The 18,256-nt window shown below is 43.1% G+C and overlaps 1 protein-coding gene across 15 annotated transcripts in view; it reads right to left on the reverse strand.

Moving 5' to 3' along the window:
* Positions 1-214: 214 nt before the first annotated feature.
* Positions 215-18,256, reverse strand: part of adgrb1a (adhesion G protein-coupled receptor B1a) — a 94,925-nt gene continuing 76,883 nt past the window's right edge. For 10 of the 15 annotated variants that reach the window (XM_084027906.1, XM_084027904.1, XM_084027905.1 and 7 more), the window contains 8 exons: positions 12,586-12,684; positions 8,268-8,439; positions 7,525-7,620; positions 7,381-7,420; positions 5,252-5,913; positions 4,074-4,109; positions 3,691-3,849; positions 215-2,013 (listed from right to left, as the gene is read on the reverse strand). In XM_084027906.1, the coding sequence (XP_083884032.1) occupies positions 1,819-2,013; positions 3,691-3,849; positions 4,074-4,109; positions 5,252-5,913; positions 7,381-7,420; positions 7,525-7,620; positions 8,268-8,439; positions 12,586-12,684 (1,459 nt within the window). In that variant the 3' untranslated portion in view covers positions 215-1,818. Of the gene's footprint in view, positions 2,014-3,690; positions 3,850-4,073; positions 4,110-5,251; positions 5,914-7,380; positions 7,421-7,524; positions 7,621-8,267; positions 8,440-12,585; positions 12,685-18,181; positions 18,242-18,256 lie in introns of all 15 variants that reach the window. The other 5 variants (XM_084027911.1, XM_084027898.1, XM_084027900.1 and 2 more) reach the window with 3 other exon arrangements.

Genomic DNA, 18,256 nt, shown 5'->3' on the forward strand with positions numbered 1-18,256 from the left:
AAGTCCAAATGTCTAAGAATAACCTCAGGTGAATGCCCACAATGCAACACAAACAAGACATGCTTGGTAAATAGTTGCAAACGTGAGTTGCTAGTGATGTGAGTCATTGGTCACTTCTTTATCATATATATATCCAGAGTCCATACAAGTACCATACATTGCTCTCTGTCATTAAATGTGAGGAAACAAGAGGACTCCTGTTATTTTTTTATTATATAGATATGCTTTTATTAGAAATAAGACACATTCATTTTGTGCTCTGAAAACTGTACATTAACAAAGAGGCGACCCCAGTAAATTAAAATGGGGAGTGACGGGAGCTGGGAGGGGTGTGTGTGTGTGTGTGTTTGTGTGTGTGTGTGGCAGGGTGGGGCGTGGATCAGTGGGTCAGAGGTCGGGAGGTCAGGGTTTCAACAAATACAGATCGGAGGGAGTGATTGGCGGTAATATCAAAACACACACTGTTACATTGCGATACAGAACACTCGTATAGTCCAGTACCCTGAAAGGACGAGGAGGGGGATGGGAGGATCAGTATCAGAATAATCATGTTCATATTTATAATAATGATAACAACTATCCCCAAGCACAGTAAGAAAGATATTTATAGGCTAAAATCCATTCTGTAGAACTCTGTTGAAATAATTACAATGCTGTACATTAAGGACTCCAAATGAGCCTTGTGCTTTCTCTGTGTGCAACCACCGTCCATCTGATCAACTCTATCGCCACCTTCAACCATCAGACCATATATATATATATTTATAGATCTGGTCATTTACTCATCTTCTGCTACTCAACACACACGCATACACACAAGTACGTTTTTTTGTCTCGCCATCCTATTAAGAGCTTTCCGTACCAAGCCTGCTTGTACATGGAGAGACGGACTCAGACGGCGTGTGTTTGCTGAACACGGCTCCTTCCGGTTGCAATGACGGCGTCCACGTTGTCCCTCTCGTGGGCAGCACTGAGGTTGAGGGCCGATGAGAGCGTAAAGCACCGCCGGCTCAGGGAAACGTGCTTGATTGAATTCAGTTTTTTTATTTAACCCCCTCTCTTCCTTCCGCTTGTCACTGCAGGGCCGACCTTGCCCCCGCCAGGATCACAGGGGGATAATATGGAGGAGCCAAAAGGATTGGGAAAGGTTGTGGGGGAGGAGGAGGGGTGGATACTGCATTGAGAGCCACATGGGTCTATGTTTTGGCGGTCTGCCCTGTTCATTTTTCATTCTTTTCAACGATGTTGGAGGAAAAAAAAGAAGTCCAGAGGCATCTGTTTCGAGCCGTTTACGACAGCATTCGTCGTGAGAAAGAGAGCAGAGCGGTGATGCAATGATACTCTCAACGGTGGGGGGAAAAAAAGAGACATAATCATGATTATTACATCGTATTCATTTAATACAGGGGTGAACATCGCATGGTTACCTTTGCTATGCGGGGCTATATGATGCACACACAGCAGCCGTGTGTGCCACCTATGTGAGCCGCCGTGGTGTCCGAGACCATGTACAAGAAGATGACCAGTATTTGTCAGACAAAAACACCATCCAAACATCAAATGAAACAACATAGAAAGAGACGCTATTGTCCAGTTCTCTCTTTAAACGGCCGAAATAATTTGCTGATATTGTGACACTTCTCTCTCTCTCTCTCCCCTCACCCTCCTTCCCCCCTGACGTTCTCGCCGTTGGGCTCGATCCAGCCTTTGAGTAGGTATCCAGAGCAGGGCAGTGTGTGTGTGTGTGTGTGTGGTGTGTCTGCTTGTTTGTCTGAGAGCACTGGAGGGGGAAAAAGGATGTTGCGGATGTGATCTTGGTCACACCTCCGTCTGAAGGTCCATGATCTCCTGGCCCACCAGAGGGATGGTGGCGCTGGTCTTCTCCCACTCCACCGTCTGCAGCTCCAGAGGGGAGGCCGCCACCGTCTCCAGGTCCTTCCTCACCCAGGAGGGGGGGGAGTGGGTCTTCCTGATGCCCTCCCACGCCCTCTTACTCGGGGTCTGCTGCTTGTCCTGATGGGAGGAGGACAGAGATGATAAAATCTGTGATGTATTTCACATGTCAAATTGTGAGTTATTTTGGTGGATCTACTTTATCGTCACGCTGATTTTTTTTTTTAAATGGCTGCTTTAGTGATTACAAAAATAAAAAAAACATTCTGTTTCTTGTTTAAAGTTAAATGAGGACTGGGATGCAAAGATGTTTGTGGCTGAAGCGCATGCTCAAAAAACACAATCTTGTACCAACAGCGGAGTCGTTGATCTCTCTGACTTTTCCACTTCCAAATCAAAATGTTTTTTTTTTTTCCTCTCTGGAAAGAAGCTAATGCCTTGTGATTCGCTAGGAGTATCACAAACGTCTGATTGGTTCTGAAACTACCAGTGTCAAACAGCTGCACCGCTGATCTGTGAAGTTGGACTTGGCTCTAAAGCTGAGAAACAAATGGAGTTCAGGGGCTTTTGCGGCAGAAGGAAATGGAAATCATGAGCTGCCATGGAATGACTGCAGCTCCAAAGCCAACATGCATCCCCTCTTGTACCTGCTGGTGGTGACTTTGTTGAGGTACTAATTCCCAGCCAATCCAGTCCCAGCATCGTTCCCGTTATTTAGTGGGGGTAACTAAATACTTAGCTGTCTAATAGAGTGAAATAAAGTGAGAGGGTCCTGTTTATTCCTACCATGGCAAAGTTAACTAATCATATCCTCTAATTCTCTGATTGGCTTGGATGGCTTCATTGATGGTCATTGAAGTTATTGGATATTGTTATACCGGGCACACTTTAGTATCTGTATGAGACGCATCAGGCTTTCAGCTAACTCCAGTGTAAACCCATCAGTGTCATTATAAGACGGTCGGAGATACTGACTTAGTATAAAGGTAGAAAAATCATCATAGACGTGTGGGCGAGAAGGTTGGACGGGTCAAGCAAACGTTTGTGTCCCACTGACCACCTCGTCCACTTCATTGAATTTTTTTTTTTTATGTAAATTCTGGATATTACTAAAAGCAGTAACGTAAAAAAAAAGTTATTTTATGTAACAATGATATATAATTTAAACTAAACCATGACCTATGTCTGAATTTTTATTTGAAATAGACTTTTATTTTGAAGATTATTTTGAAAATGGAAGATTATTTTGAAACGCCCAAATGCGTGTAACAAGCACGTGACACGTCTAAAAGCGTCACTAGAGGGGTACATGCAGCATGGCGGGTTGAAGCATAGGGCCACTGAGCAATATTTCTTCATAAATCTGTTTTGAAAAATAAGCGAGCAGAACTTAACTTGTACTTAGCGAGAGCCCGCTCACAGGTAATAAAACTACGTGAATAGTACTCGCGCTAAAACACAAACCAGAACGTTTCCGATACCAAAATCCTAACATTAATTAAGCAGATATCTGTTTGTGGAGATTCTGTTTGGAGCGACAATGTGTGAGATGGTGAACTCTGTAATTGTAGTGTGTATGCTCCCCACAGCTAATTCCTTCTGGCACTGATATTGTAAGCAGATGAGAAAAATGCAATCTTGCAAAATGGCTGCACTAATGATTAAACAGGAAACTCCAGTCAAGTGTGGCGATTAGTGCTCACGATAAGAGAAAAAGGAGAACAACATTAGATATATTAGGAGAGGGGGGGGTGGGGTGGGGTGGGGGGCAGGACAGAATAAAGTTAAACTCTTTACGCTCATGTTGGTCTTGTCACTGCTGGCAGAGGACACACTCCATCTTTTGGCAGCTTTGGCGTCAACAGGTGGAGACTCTCTATCCTTGTCTGCACTGTGAATCTTCCTGTTCAGGTCCTGAAACATGTCCTGGTGGCGTTTCCGGGTGTGCATTATCTTCTACACAGGGACATTTGCACGTCAACGTACAAGGTAAACAGCACATCCTACTTTACCCCCTTTCACATTTGATGTCTCCAATCTCTAAATCACAGCCAATCTTTGAATCAATCTGCGGAATGTATGCAATCATCTAGAGGTCTTAATAGCTAAGAGACATCAGCTTTTTGGTATGCATCTAAAAAAAAAAGCAGCTCTGTAGGAATCAAAGAGACTAAAATTACCTCAAAGTCAAGCTCTGCATAGCGTGATTTTCGTCTCTGGGGGGGAGATGAGACAGAGAGAGATTAAAAGGTGTGCCTTGATATTGAGCAGGCATACGCTCGAGTGTGTTTTTTTTTCTGAACTGGTTCATCGTGTGTCTCCGTTATCGGCCGGTCAAGAAAGGGTGTTTTCTGGGCCCCGGAGGAGAGCGGTGAGTCACGAGGGAGGAAACGAGGTTTTGCTGCTGGTCATTCTGACCCCGTTGGCGCAAGCGTGCGGTTAACAGATTGTGACCGAATGACCTTTAAGTCCTCCATCACGGAGCGGGCGAAGGAAAAGCTGACCTTCAGGCTGCCTGGTTGGAGTGTGTTTTGGCCCCGAAGTGAAAAGACACCAGCAGGCAGATGTCACTGTGTCGTCTTATCCTGCACGAGTAGCTCAGTGAAACTAACCTTCTTCTTCTTCTTTTTTTTTTCTTTTAAAAGATGCTTGTTGCCTTTTATTTAGCATCAGAGATGAGGTGACGTAAGCATGCACGACACTCCTGCCCTGTGGAGACCTAATTAATGCTCCTTTTATTCATTTTTAAATGAATTAATATCCAGTTTATGAACGTGTGGCTCCCTAGTTGATCATCTGTGTTAATCGTTTTCCCCTTCCACAGAGAGTGTGCTAATGCTGTGTTGGTCAAAAATAGCCTGTGGCAAAATACATGGCGAATAGATGGCTCTAGAAAAAAAAATATATGTCACATGTTACTATAGCTTTTCTATATGAATGGCTGCAATTCATGCAAAAACAACAGATGATGAAAAAACAGTATGCTGGCATGATATATGACACCATTCACATTGATATATGGACATGAAGAAACACAGCCGTTGTGTCCCTGTACTGAGAGTGTGGTTATAAAGAGGACACCGCATTGATACTTCCATAATTTCTCAAACAAAGGCCAGTATTCAAATATATCATTCATGGCATTTAAGTTGTCAACATTGATGGGGGCGGAATTAGCAGAACTACAGTACAGGAAATGCTAAATTAAGCACTCATCTCTCATGTAAACCTGTTAAAATAAAGGCCTCGCTCTTGAGAATTTACAGCAAGTAATGCTATCACAATGTTAACATGCACTTATGAATAATGACAATGCATTACAATGACAAGAGGATGCCGATTGGCTCAGCGGTCTTACCTCCAGCGAGCTCATGGACAGCGTGGAGACGGTCTCGCTCTTGGAAATCACGCCACAGTTCCCAGACTCTCCCCCGTCACACATGCTGTTGGCTACCTGGGAGTCTCTGGGCATGTTCTGCAGATTGTGTGCAGGTGAGTCTCTGTCGGAGCACGACACGCTGATCTGGTCAGCGGGCAGGCTCTTCAGCCCGAAGCCGGGCACGGGCTCTCCGTTGGCGGGGTTGGCCAGGTGAATGAGCCTGGTCTGAGGCAGCTGCTCAATGCCGATGTTGTACTTGGCCGCCTGATCCTCTTTGCCCTTGGCCGCCTTCAGGGTGCCAGTGTTGTTGGTGGGTAGGATGACGTAGCCGGGGCCTTTGCCGGTGCCCTCGGAGCTGCTGCCCTCGCCGTTCCCTCGGGGCAGCTCCCCGTCCAGCTGCTTGAAGAGCTCGCCGTCGCAGATGTAGATGGATTTGGCGCCGGGCAGCTCCGTGCTGATCCCCTTGGCGGGACCCTTCTCCCTGCGCAGGGTCAGAGTGTGGCTGGTGTAGTCCGCCACGTTCTGGAGGTGAACCTTGGCCATGCTGGCTGGCATGGTGTTGAAGTTAGAACCCTTCTGAAGGGTGAGGGTCCCTGAGGAGGCCTTCTCCTCCCCCTGGAGAGACGAGCGCTTCATGGTGCCTGGAGGCAACAGAAACACACAGTTGTGCATACTATTCATTCATATCACATGCATTCTGTTGTCGTCAAGTAAAGCAAATAAATACAAATGCTTTTAGTAATATGCGCTGTGTAAAACAACTTGTGGTCTCAAGACAATGACGGATGTAGCGATGGTCTTAGCTGATACTGTTATTTACGAGTCCCTTCCTCTCCTCTACGTCGGGTCCTGAGGGGGTTTGTCATGCCCGGCTGCTACAGCGGATTCCCCATCAAAGCTTCCTCACAATGCTTTTGGCAAATAAGAAGCGCTACAAGCTACGAGCCGTGCATATAATCATGTTTTTTTTCTTTAATAAATCTTTAAAAGGCGTCTGTGTGCTGGTGTGGTCCTTGCAATATAAGTAAGTCAATTCTGTGACTGTAGCTGTGACCAAAGTAATCTAAACTTTATTTCATGGTCTGGTCAATTATGAGATGTTGGTCTAGTGGAAAGGAAAGAGCCAAAATATACATTACAGTTAATTTTACTATCTTGTCCATTTGCATCGGTAGATTTCTCCTAAATTCACCAAAAGTTAGAATAAGATACAACATTTTATTCCTAAAACCAAACAGAAAATGTATCCAGTCATCTGTTATGGAAATGTATGCAAATTAGCACACATTTGATACTGCCACATTTGTATCTAACGTAAATTTTCAGAGAAATTGTAATCCAAAAATGTTGACTCTATTTACTTGAGCTATCACCCCTAAACACCCCCATCTCTTCTGGGAGTAAATAGCTGACACTGGGCTTGCCTTGACCCTTGACCCTGCGACCCAGCCTCATTTCACTTTAACAACTGCTGGCTTGTGACAGCATGCATATTAGCTCCATCTGCACCATTAGATATCTGACAAATGCTCTCTGAGCTCCCCCCCTTTCTACTCGAAATCTTAAAGAAACAAAAACAATCATCTCTCTCTGTTCTTTCCTCGATCAGGCATGTCTGCGTCTCAATAGCTTTTCTGCTCCAGATGCTTTGCTTGATATCCTGTCTCAAGAGATAATCAGATTTTCACTCCCAGCGGATATCAGAGCCGAGCCAGTATCTGATGCGGCACTGTCGGGAGGGACTTAATTATACAGTGGCAGCGTTGGAGAGACTCAAACAGGCCTATTTATCTGCATATAAGTGCTCAGCACACGTTCGCCCTCGGTCCCATCAGCCTGGGCTAAAGCGCTCTGTGCTGCAGTAATGTGCTGTATTTCATGTCAGAACCACTCCGTGGCGGAGGGAAGCTGCTGTGATGTTGATTGTAAGACGCAAGTGCAGAACTGAAGGGGGGGGGAACATGCATCACATCTGTTCCGACAACGCGGAGGAATTTGAAAGCGGTGAAAATACAAAGAGGAGACACAAAGAGGACATCTGTAGCTTTTCCAACAGCAAAGTCGAGGGAGACGCAAACACAACATCACACACTCAGCCCGGAGCTTACCTGATCTGCAGGCCATATCCACGTCTTTCTCAAAGTCAGTCTGAGGGCAGAAAACAATACATATTGCATTGAGTGCACACGCCCTGCCAATATTGGATAATAAATCCTGAGAGGTGACGATAGCAAACACATGCATATTCATACCATGAGCTGAGCATGGCCGTTCTGGAAAGATCCTCCCGAATCTCCATTAGCATCCTCCTGGCGGTCCACCACGCGGCACTTTACTGCCTCCTGAACCTGCAGCAGACATCATTGTCTTAGTTCTGGTGGGGGCCGTCAGTTGACAACAAATGCAACTGTTTATAACAAAAGCCTAAATGTCTACAGCCCTCGTAGCGCCTCCTAGAGGCTGCAGTGTTCATTAAACCATACAAAAACATGATCATCCCCATCACTCAGTTCTTTGTAGCCGTTCTTTCATCTAAAGTGTTTCACATTAAAAGCCGTGAAGAGGTTTAATCTTCCCCTTTACTGGTTGGGTTTTTCATCAGGCGGCAACCTCTGGGTCTGAAGCCAATCCGGAAGGACCTTAAACTTGCATTATTTCTAGTGTCCAGCAGGGGGCGACTCCTCTGGTTGCAGAGAATTCTGATTGTGTAGAAGTCTATGATAAAAACCTCTCACTTGATTTAATACCACAGTAAACTTGGTAAACATGAGTCTATGGTCTCAATCACTCGTGTATCACTAGTGGGGAGTGACAATGGGCAAAGGTAACAAATGCAACAGAAATATAGAGGTTTTCCTGGCGACAGTAAGCCTAATCAACATTTGTGAAGTTGTTTGGCCAGGGCTTGAATGTAACGGACATTTATTTGTATTTAAAACTCCAAAAAGTACTACGTCCCATCCTGTTCTACATACGTCAAGAGAGGTCATGGTACCTCTCTGCGCAGGATGCAGTGCACCATGACAATGACGAAGCCTTCCAGCGAATCAAAGACGGCAAAGAGGATCTGGAAGAGCGCCGAGCGGCGGTCTGTGATCGCGAGGACGGCTGACATCCACGTGAGAGCCAGAAGGGGCAAAACCACACAGGAGCTCCACAGTGACGCCCTGCAGGATGGGAGGGGAACCGCAGTCAAAGACAGCACCGGTAAACCTTCATCAGCAGAGGGCAAGCCTACAACGCTGTCTGAGAATTATGCATAATTCACATAAGCTAAGATATTTTAACATTTTAAAGACGGCCATACAAAACAATTCCTAGATATATGAACATTTTCTATTGCTTTGTAACAAAACAAAAAAACAAAAAAGAAAACAGTAGAGAATGTAATTCTTAACAGAATCTACTACTTGGCCTTGATAACTTCCCATATTGTTAGCATAGCTTAAGCAACCTTCAACTCTAACCATGCATAAATACATAACATCACAGCACATAATTGTGTTTCTATCACAAACAAAAACATACATCCATTATCTGCAGATATATATATGCTGGTAATTCACATATATTACATGCATGTATGTTTAAGATGGTTCAGTCAAACCATAGAGGATCTAGTGCCACAGGAGAGAGAAGGAGGAGGGATGGTGAGCAGTGGGGAAAAACGGGTGTAATGAGGCTGAAACAGAATGCAAAGACAAACAGAGGCAGAGCAGAGAAAAGGACAGAGAGAGGAAGAGTCCATAGTTTTTGCTCCCGCTTTGCTGTTCTTGTTTTGTTTTCTGACTCGTTCTGTTTGTTCTGCAGTGCACATCAGGAAAGGGCCCGAACAATAACTACTTGTACATTAAGGGCCACAACATACTAATCAATCTGCTGCTCTGAGTTGCTGTTTTGAACACAAATACTCTTATCACTCTCATTTCTAATCATTGTTAAGCTGCCGTCAATAACACCTGCAGCGGTTTCACATTAAAAGCCCAGGAAGTGAAGGGTTTCAGCTGCTAGAATGGATTTTAATATTTACAATATAAGCAGGAAAGCAGCTAAGCACTGAACAAAAAAATACAAATAATATATAATACAATAACATTGTTGTAGCTGGTCTAACAACATAATTGCTCTTTAAAAGGGATACATAAACAGAAACAACAAATGGCTCTGCATTCATGTCACATTAAAATGTCCCTAAACACCAATCCTGACTTAAAGTGCTTAAAGTCGATATCCAAATAGTGACTCTGACTAACGTATGAGGCAGATGAGGGCATGTTCCCTGCAATATATTTCAAATCATGCACTAATTGACATTTAATAGGGGGGAATAACAATTTTCATTATTTACCGTCAATCAAAGTAATTTTGCTGCTTTACAAAATATGTACCTATAAAAATATTTTGAAGCCAACCATTCAGACGTTGATAGTTTTAAAGGTATTTCCATTCTAATAAAAATATTGGCTGTGTCCGAAATCACTCACTACTTATTATATAGTGGACTATATTGCAGTTGTAGTGCTGCCTGAAAGAGTTATTATGTAGTGGACTCGGAATATTCCACAATCCATCGGGAAATATAGGGGACGGTGGTCACCAATCAAGCAAGATATACCATCATGCATTGCTCTGAAGGAAAGATGGCACGACGAGGGGAGAGAGAGCAGCACGATTGCGACAAATCCATAAAAATATTATATTTAACGTGAGCAGAGCAGCTCATCACAACACAAACGTCCACCATGTATTTTGTATTAATTCATATGGGAAAATCCACTTATTGTCCCCACATTCACAATGCCAGCGCATGCCGTGTAACGGTTTACCTTTCACAATAAAAAAAGCACAGAATAGGAAGCATCACTGCTTACTAGGGGCAAGTTATGTATTAACCACAAAAAGTCGGTATTTAATATGGACGGTCCACCAGCTTACATTGATCAGGCATATTAACTGAGCAACAGTGGCGACGTAACTAATGGCACAGAGAATACATTAGTGTCCAATAATGTTGTTTTCTTATTTTACTTGTAATTTAAAAAGGGGCGTAGTGAATGAAAGAATGATTTTGGACACAGCCACTGTCTATTTGTCAGATGTTATCTATGCATCACATTTCCTAAACCTTCCAGTTTGCTTTATATAATAACATAAGGTATAAATAACATATTCTGAAAAGTAAAATGTGAAACAAATAAATGTCATGTCAAGTTAAATATGTTGTAAAGTAAAAGAACAAACAAATGAAAAACCCTGAGTATAAAAACTCTTAACAACTCTTAGCAATGTCTTGTATTAAATTGGGCTAGACCAATGCTGGTGTTGGCTATTATCTTCATCTCCAATTCAATGTGTTTCATCATGTAAATACTGTTTAAGAAACTCTTCCAGCCTGTCCACAGTTAGGGCCCACTCACACGGGCCAGTTGATCCGTACCGTGCCAAAGCCAGATTGTCCTGTCCTGCCCTCACATTGCTCCAGGCCCAACCGAGTCTGAGCACAGTTACCTCTTGTACATACGTCATCACATCCTAATACGTCATCACAAACACACAACACAGATTACGTGTGAGCCGAGCGAGCGAGCGGATTTTGGACAGAGCAGCATTTTTATTATGAAAGGACGGACTATGTCCCGGTCCAATATCGCTCTGGTACTGCTTTCATCATGAGTCTAAAGCATGTCCAAGCCCGACCCAGAATCCATCTGTTTCTTGTACAGTCATCAACAGTATTTTCAGTCAAAAATCGTCTCGATAGCTGGATGCCATCTGAGCTGAACACTGGCTGAACACTGGGTGATAATGAGAGGAACGGCCACGTTATGTCCATGTTGCGTAACCGTGCTTGTGCATGAACTGTACCGTGCCAAAGCTCACCTACACCTATTCCAACTGCGTCAGGGCGGAGGAAGTGTACGGAGTGCAGTACAGAACACTTACACTAGTCAAACAAACTGGACTTTGGGGCTCAAATGTGCTTGGGCACGGTACGGATGGTCTAGTGTGAGTGCGCCCTAACACTCTGGGAAAAAAGAAAAAACTGTGTAAAAAAAAATGGTTGAATCCCAACCAAAGGATAATCTAATTTATTTTCATTTTATGACTTAAACGGTTGGATCGTAGACCTACAAAAATCTCCGTTTGCACAGAATACTGTTCTCCAATACAATCCACCAGACCAGAAACATAAAGCTAACATATGTTTTTACATGCATTATTAAAACTAAGATGAACCTACTTTTAGTTTGTGGTACTTTCAGTGACTACAAACTGTCAGCCTCTTAGCAGTCGTTTTGCTGACTCGACAAACTAGTGAACAACACAAGTATAAAACAAGAGTGATTACATGTAGATCTATTTATGTTGGCCTGGCCAGATAAAATCAATACAATACTAATTAAATTGGTTGATTTCCAGTATTGCCAGAGCTGTCTGGTGTACAAGCTTACACACAGGTTACACCAGCATTTGTCATTATGAAACATTCTGCTAAATTAAAAAGTAAGTGGTTTTTTTGGGTGGTGACGAGAGAAACAGGTTTCCATCATGCATGTTTACAGATAACTGGATACAGTGATGGAGGAGGGGCCCTGTTCATTCCTATGAAATCTAGAGGGAATGCCTGCTGTAATGTAACATTGTTTTACTCCAGGTTATAGTCACAACCACTGGCCAGAAAATTAAATATGCAGACTATACGGACTGTGAAGTTCAGTCTCAGCTATTTAAACAATAGAGAACTTATTTAGCGGGTGTGATTGTGGATTATGGCAGAGAGCAACACTCCCTGCAAAAAAAGAGGTATATAACTCTCCAATGAACTTCTATAATTATGATCAGTTTCTAATAGCACAATAGTACAACAATGATCCATCTAGGTACTCATAGATCACAGCAACGCACCCACGCACACACAAACTTTAGACAATAAAAGTGTATGCTTGCCTCTCTGCATACATAACCATAGCCTCCTCAACATTGGTTCTAATCAGCTTTGTGACTCTGACGATCTCTTGAGGGACGAACACAAACACACACACACACTCTCGTCCAATCATCCCTCACAGATGCACAATTGTTTCAATGCAGTTAACACACAGTTTGTCTGGCACAGAAAGCTTGGGGAGCCTTTTTTCATATTGAGTGATTCCCTGCCTGCGAGGGCGTCAGGGAGGAGAGTAAATGACAGAGGGATATAGAGGGAGAGAAAAGACGAAGAGGTGAGGGAGAAGAAAAAGGGGGAAGGCGTACAGCAGAGGAAGAGAACAGAGGCAAAGAAGAGTTAAGGAAAAATAATTAGCGGGACTAACATGGCGTTACTGGTAGCTGTGGTGGAAACGTCAGCCGAAGAGATAACCCCGCACTTGGCACATTTGAGCGTCATATTGTACAGTGGCACTGTCATCTGACTGCAAAGTCAAATTAACACGCTGTAACATAACACAAACAGATACAAATGCACCCACACACAGACTCGGTTCGCACGCGAGCACGCACAGACAATCACGCACACAGTGAGGCACAGTGTTTCTCGCACAATCTCTCTCTCAGGGCTACGGTCCAACCGGTGTTGTGTGTGTTGTTTGTTGGGGGAGGGGGGTGGGGAGGGGGGGTTTTACCTGGGATGCGGGGCATGTGGGGGCCACACATAGCCGCTGGTGGATATTTCGTGTTACACATGATGTCTGATTGTCTTCACAGATGACTGGTTTGATGACCTGGTGAGCTGAGACTCCTCTCTGCTGTGTTCTCAGCGTTCCACCCACTCAACCGTTTATCTGCTTTATCTCAAGGCTTCATCTCCAACGCCTAATTTTCATGCTTTTTTCCCCCCCCGCGTGTCGGTTGATGATTTCCACCCCTTGCTGCTCTGATCGTGATGATGTGCCTCACCCGTGGTCATCTCAATTCGCTGCTAACTGCTTATTACGAGCAGTGCCAAAGTGCTAATGCAAAGTTTTACACACACACATTTCAAACCTCCACGTACACACATGCCGGGATCCATCGGGCTTTCTGTTCACACAGGAAACATCCTGCCCCATTTGTGGTGAAAGAGTTATGTAACATCAATGTATTCAGTACATACGAGGTGTTGGTGATGTTATCTCAGAGGGCAGCGTCCTGGAAGGAAAGACCAACGAGCATAAATACTATGGTTTGCAAGCAGTATTCATTTCTGGAGAAATTTGAGATTCAGACCAATGTGACCTCACAGATATGCAAAATGACAACCTCTTAATATAGAATTACGAAGTGGTGGCACGTAATGTATAAAATCATGTGCCGTCACCACGGAAACAATAAAATGTTAGGTTTAGGAAAATCTCACGGTTGGGCTTAAAATAACTAAAACAATAACTCAATTGTGTGACAAACACACTGCTCTTAAACACAGGTCTCCTGGTTGAAAGTCCTGTGTTTGTGTGACCCATCCACCTCCAATAATCAGTCTTTATGAGCGTTTAATCTGTGTCCACCTCGACCAATGATACGAATTGACCCTGCGTTAGCGTTGTTTCCGTGGTGGTGACATCATTTAAACACAATAAGTGCCATCAGTACGTAATGCTCTGTTAAGAGGTTGTGCTCATTTTAAAGCATTTCTGTGAAATCAGGCTGATTAGTCATATTTTAGTTTTTAACCTCAAATGTTTGATCTAGTTGTAGTTGTTGTTGACATCCTAACCATCTGAACTCGACTGTTTATTGCCCAATCTGAAGCAACCTGATCACACGCACTACTTTCAGACTAATTTGGCAACTGTGGTTTTCGCGACAACAAAGTACTTTTAAACTTTTCTTTGACTACAATCTTCTCTTTAGCATAAAACATACAAGGGCAAAATAATGTTTCAAGCCTTTTGCAATACCAAATTTATGGAAAAACATGAATAAGTGAATAACTACACAGAGATAATTAAAGCCATCAGCCTGTAGGACTAGTGGATTTTCCAGGAAACACTGGTGTTTCTAGACGCCTTTTGTCACCACACATCTTGCTCACGTCTCATGTCATTTATCCTCTATGTCTGAATGCTACTGTCTCATACTATTGCTGTGTGCACATATGACTGCCATTTTCTGTAATGCTGAGGCATTTCCTTTTTCCAGATTCAGTCATGGCGACAGTAGTACAGTGATACCACGTTGTCTGCCCTTAGCCAGCTATTCACAAAAACAAATGGCAAAATGGATCCAATGTCGATGACATGTCTGCTTTTAACGAGTTCCCTGAAAAATGTGCTATAAACTTTTAGATGTTTTTCCAACGGTATACACCCGGTAAGAAAACAACAGATCACTTCCAGGTAGGATCACCGAGAACATGACTTAATTTTCCTTTCAACACCCAAAGCTCCAAAAAACTCCAAACAATCACGATTCCATTTATAACTCTGTATATCTCCCAAGTGTATTTGCTCGAAAAGACCGACTTTAACGCTGGAGATATCGACAAGTAATAACAAACTAATCTGTTACCATATGGCCTCCTGCTAAACAACAATTAAAGCTGAAGAGCTGAGGGAATCGATTTTTCTAGCCCCTGGACGGCTGGATTAAAAATCACAAGATGGACGAAATTCAATTTCAAGTAAAAGGGCAATACAGCCGCTAAATGTACGCCGTAGGCAGTGATATTAAAAAGCAATCAAGACTTTTTGAAATATAACATCATTTTCCGGGACTTAAGGATCTAGAGGCTAAAGGTGGGTGGTTGGAAGGCTGGGGTGAGATGCATTAAGGCTAATAAAGAAATATCCAATACTGACAAACATGAAAATGATCTGGTACAATCTGGTGCTCGAGTCAAACATAAACATACTTCTCTATGATTAACAGGATGCTCCAAAGCTTTGCAAAAAACAGTTTCTTAAAGTTTAACATTTGATTAAACTACACAGGCTTGGTAATTAAATCCATTTCAGCACTTCTTAAGGAGAACTCAGGTTGGATTCAGGCCTCTGCTGTCTGTTTTAATTTTCTAAGAGAATTAGTCTCTAATTTTGGGCCGATAGGAGACTCTGCAGTGATGCCGGTCCCTGAGCTGTGAGTAGACCTGCCTGGTGAAGATGCCGCTGCACGTTTAATTAGAAGCTGCATAAATTAATTAGTCTCCAAACATGTCCTGCATTTGAACCCTGAGCACCAACGGCAGGAGAGAAGAGTGGATGAAGAGTGGTGGGATGTGACCAAAAGGGAGAAGAAAAAAAAAACATTAGAAACTTATCCGGGGGCAGGGTTTGACTACATGGGGTGAACTACATGTGGTTTCTGGCTCACAATGACTGGACCCCATAGCAGCAAGCAAAGCCACCAGGTGCTTGTCATATTGCCCCACATACCTGGCCCCGATATCCTTATTCCAGGTCAGGAGCCTCTTTCCTATATAAGTCAATTGGCAAAGGCTTTTGAATTGCCTTTGCATTACCTTACCTAAATGTAAATGTACCTATACGCATTGCCCCAAATGTCTCATCATGAAGAGGGATCACCATCAGAGATAAGGAGATCAGATAACTGACAAGAGGTCGGAGAATAGCTGTACTACTGTAGTAAAATTCAACTAAAATTACGATTCAGTGCCATATATAGTGACGTGGCGGATTAGATTGTTTATTTTCTGTGCCCTCGGTTTGAATCCGAGTGGGTAGGTTTGCTCAAAAGATTTGGACTTTGTCTCGTAGTGGTGCTTCAGATTGCAGCTTTTAATAATTGCCACGGTCTCGGAACATATGAGACGTGCTGGTTTGGAAGCGCCCGTGGGAAGAATGAACATATAAGTCCGTCCATTCTTGATTAAAAGCAATTTTCTCTTTTTAGAGCATGTCATGTGAAATTACTTTTCTTGTCTCGCCTCGACTTTCCTCCTTCGGTTAGGTTTAGGCGTGAGGAATGAACTTGGTTAGGGTTAGATTTGAAAATGCACTCGGGGACTGCAAGTGGTCAGACAACCTTATTGTTGTTCTTGATTAAATAACTCAAAGAGATGTTGAAATCCCCAATTAAAAGATATCTAAAAAAAAACATTTTAATCAAATATATTAAAGTGGCCACGGGTTTATGAAAGTCAGATAAGAAACTAAATAAAAAAATGGATAATTTAAAACGGGATTAAAGAACCGGTCCCCGAGGCACTGGCAAGGGTTGGGTTTGCATTCAAAGTTAGAGTAACAATATCAGGGTAAGCCAATCGGAGGCAGAGTAGGGCAGAACAAGCCTTCGCCTCCTAGTAAAAAAAAAATCTCCCATCTCACTCGCTGTCGCAATACTTATTGACATGTACTGATTTGATTGGCTGAGGAGCATCACATGAGATGATTTATAGCAATTGGTTAATGAGCTTCTTGCACAAGAAAAGCTATGCTGGTATAAATAGAAATGTCAGATTTGAAGAATTCTCAATAATTCATCGGTTATAGGCGTCTCCACGACCTGCCCATGAATGACCTCTAAACTAGAACGTCTGTGTTAACGGCAACATGGCAGCTGTGAGGAATGAGGGGGAAGTAAGTGAGCACATCTTCCAAAACCTCTGCTTTGAGAGAGACTAAATCATTTTGGTTGGGCTGCACAAACCCAAAGATGGGCTGATGCAGTCAAGAGTTCCACAGGTGACAAGAGAGGTCAACCTTCAAGACTTATTCAAGTCACGCAGACGTTTGAGGGGGTCACATGTGGCGTATGTTTGACCTAGTTGCAAGTGATATAAATCCTCAACCAAGGTAAACTTTTAATTAAAGTCTGGACATCTAACAACAAGTCAGCACTTACTACAAACCATTCAACATCTTAGGATATCTGCTGGGACACATGGGACATCAGCTGTAGGGGAACCCTACATCCGCAAAACTGAAAGGATCCTGGACAGAGACCGAATGAATACCAGAAACAGACATCGTCATCTGTCAACACAGACCACAACCAGTCAGACGAGTTGGCTCGCAGTTCTGACCTTGACCTTGAACACCCCTCACTTGGATCCCTGCTTCCCAGGGTTGTGAACTTGTCTCCATGGGAACGGGGCTTCCGGAAAGACTTTTAACTCTCCTCATTGCAAGTGATCCGTGGTAATGTTGACAACCTCCCTGACCCTTCTTGAAACACGGATCCCGTCTTGTCTGCCATATTTTAAGTGGATGTGATTTTTTTGGTTGCTATCATCGCCATTCATATCCATTCAACCAATGTGTTTAATGATTTACGAGATCACAGCATTCTTCATAGATCTAACCTCTTTAAAAGTGCACAATATTAATGCATTTGACTTTAAAATGTACAAGATTTTGGGTGAAAATTTCTCTTTTCTTCATATTGCAATATGTATCACAGAAATAAATAAATATTGCAATATCAGACGTAGGCTGGCAGCAACTCTGCATTTGGAAATCCCCAAACGAACCGTAGGCAGAGATCTCTGAGCATCAAGTGTCACGTGACATACAAACTGAAGAATCAATCTGATCAGTCCTCACCGTCAAACAAACTACCATTCTACAAGTTACTCCATCAGACACAGCATACACTCAATAGATGCAATCATGACATGGCCATACTAACCTAGCACACACACATTACTACACCATTTAAGTAAATAGAGAAAATATTAATATTACTAAACTGCAACTAGCACGTGTTATTGTTGAAACAGACACAGCTTCTCTAAAAAGAGGCCAGAAATGGTCAGAAACTGAGGCAGTGATGTGTTACGTTCTATCCAGCTAACAGGGGGTAGCGTAAAAATAGCAAGGGCACTAGTGGAATAGTGAGGCAAATAGGCAGGAAGTTATAGTAAGCCAATCAGAGGTGCTTGCTAGAGGATTCAGCAGATTTGGTGATGGGCAGGGCTGGTAGCCATTACACTAAGAAGAGGGGGGGTGGGGGGGTGGGCAGTTAATTTTTTACCCAATCACTGATGACATGGAAGGGGGCTTCTGAGACTGATGTGTTCCTGATTGGAGAGCCCTGAGTGAGAGAGAG

The sequence above is a fragment of the Eutrigla gurnardus genome (assembly GCF_963514095.1).
Source record: "Eutrigla gurnardus genome assembly, chromosome: 14".
Lineage (NCBI taxonomy): Eukaryota > Metazoa > Chordata > Actinopteri > Perciformes > Triglidae > Eutrigla > Eutrigla gurnardus.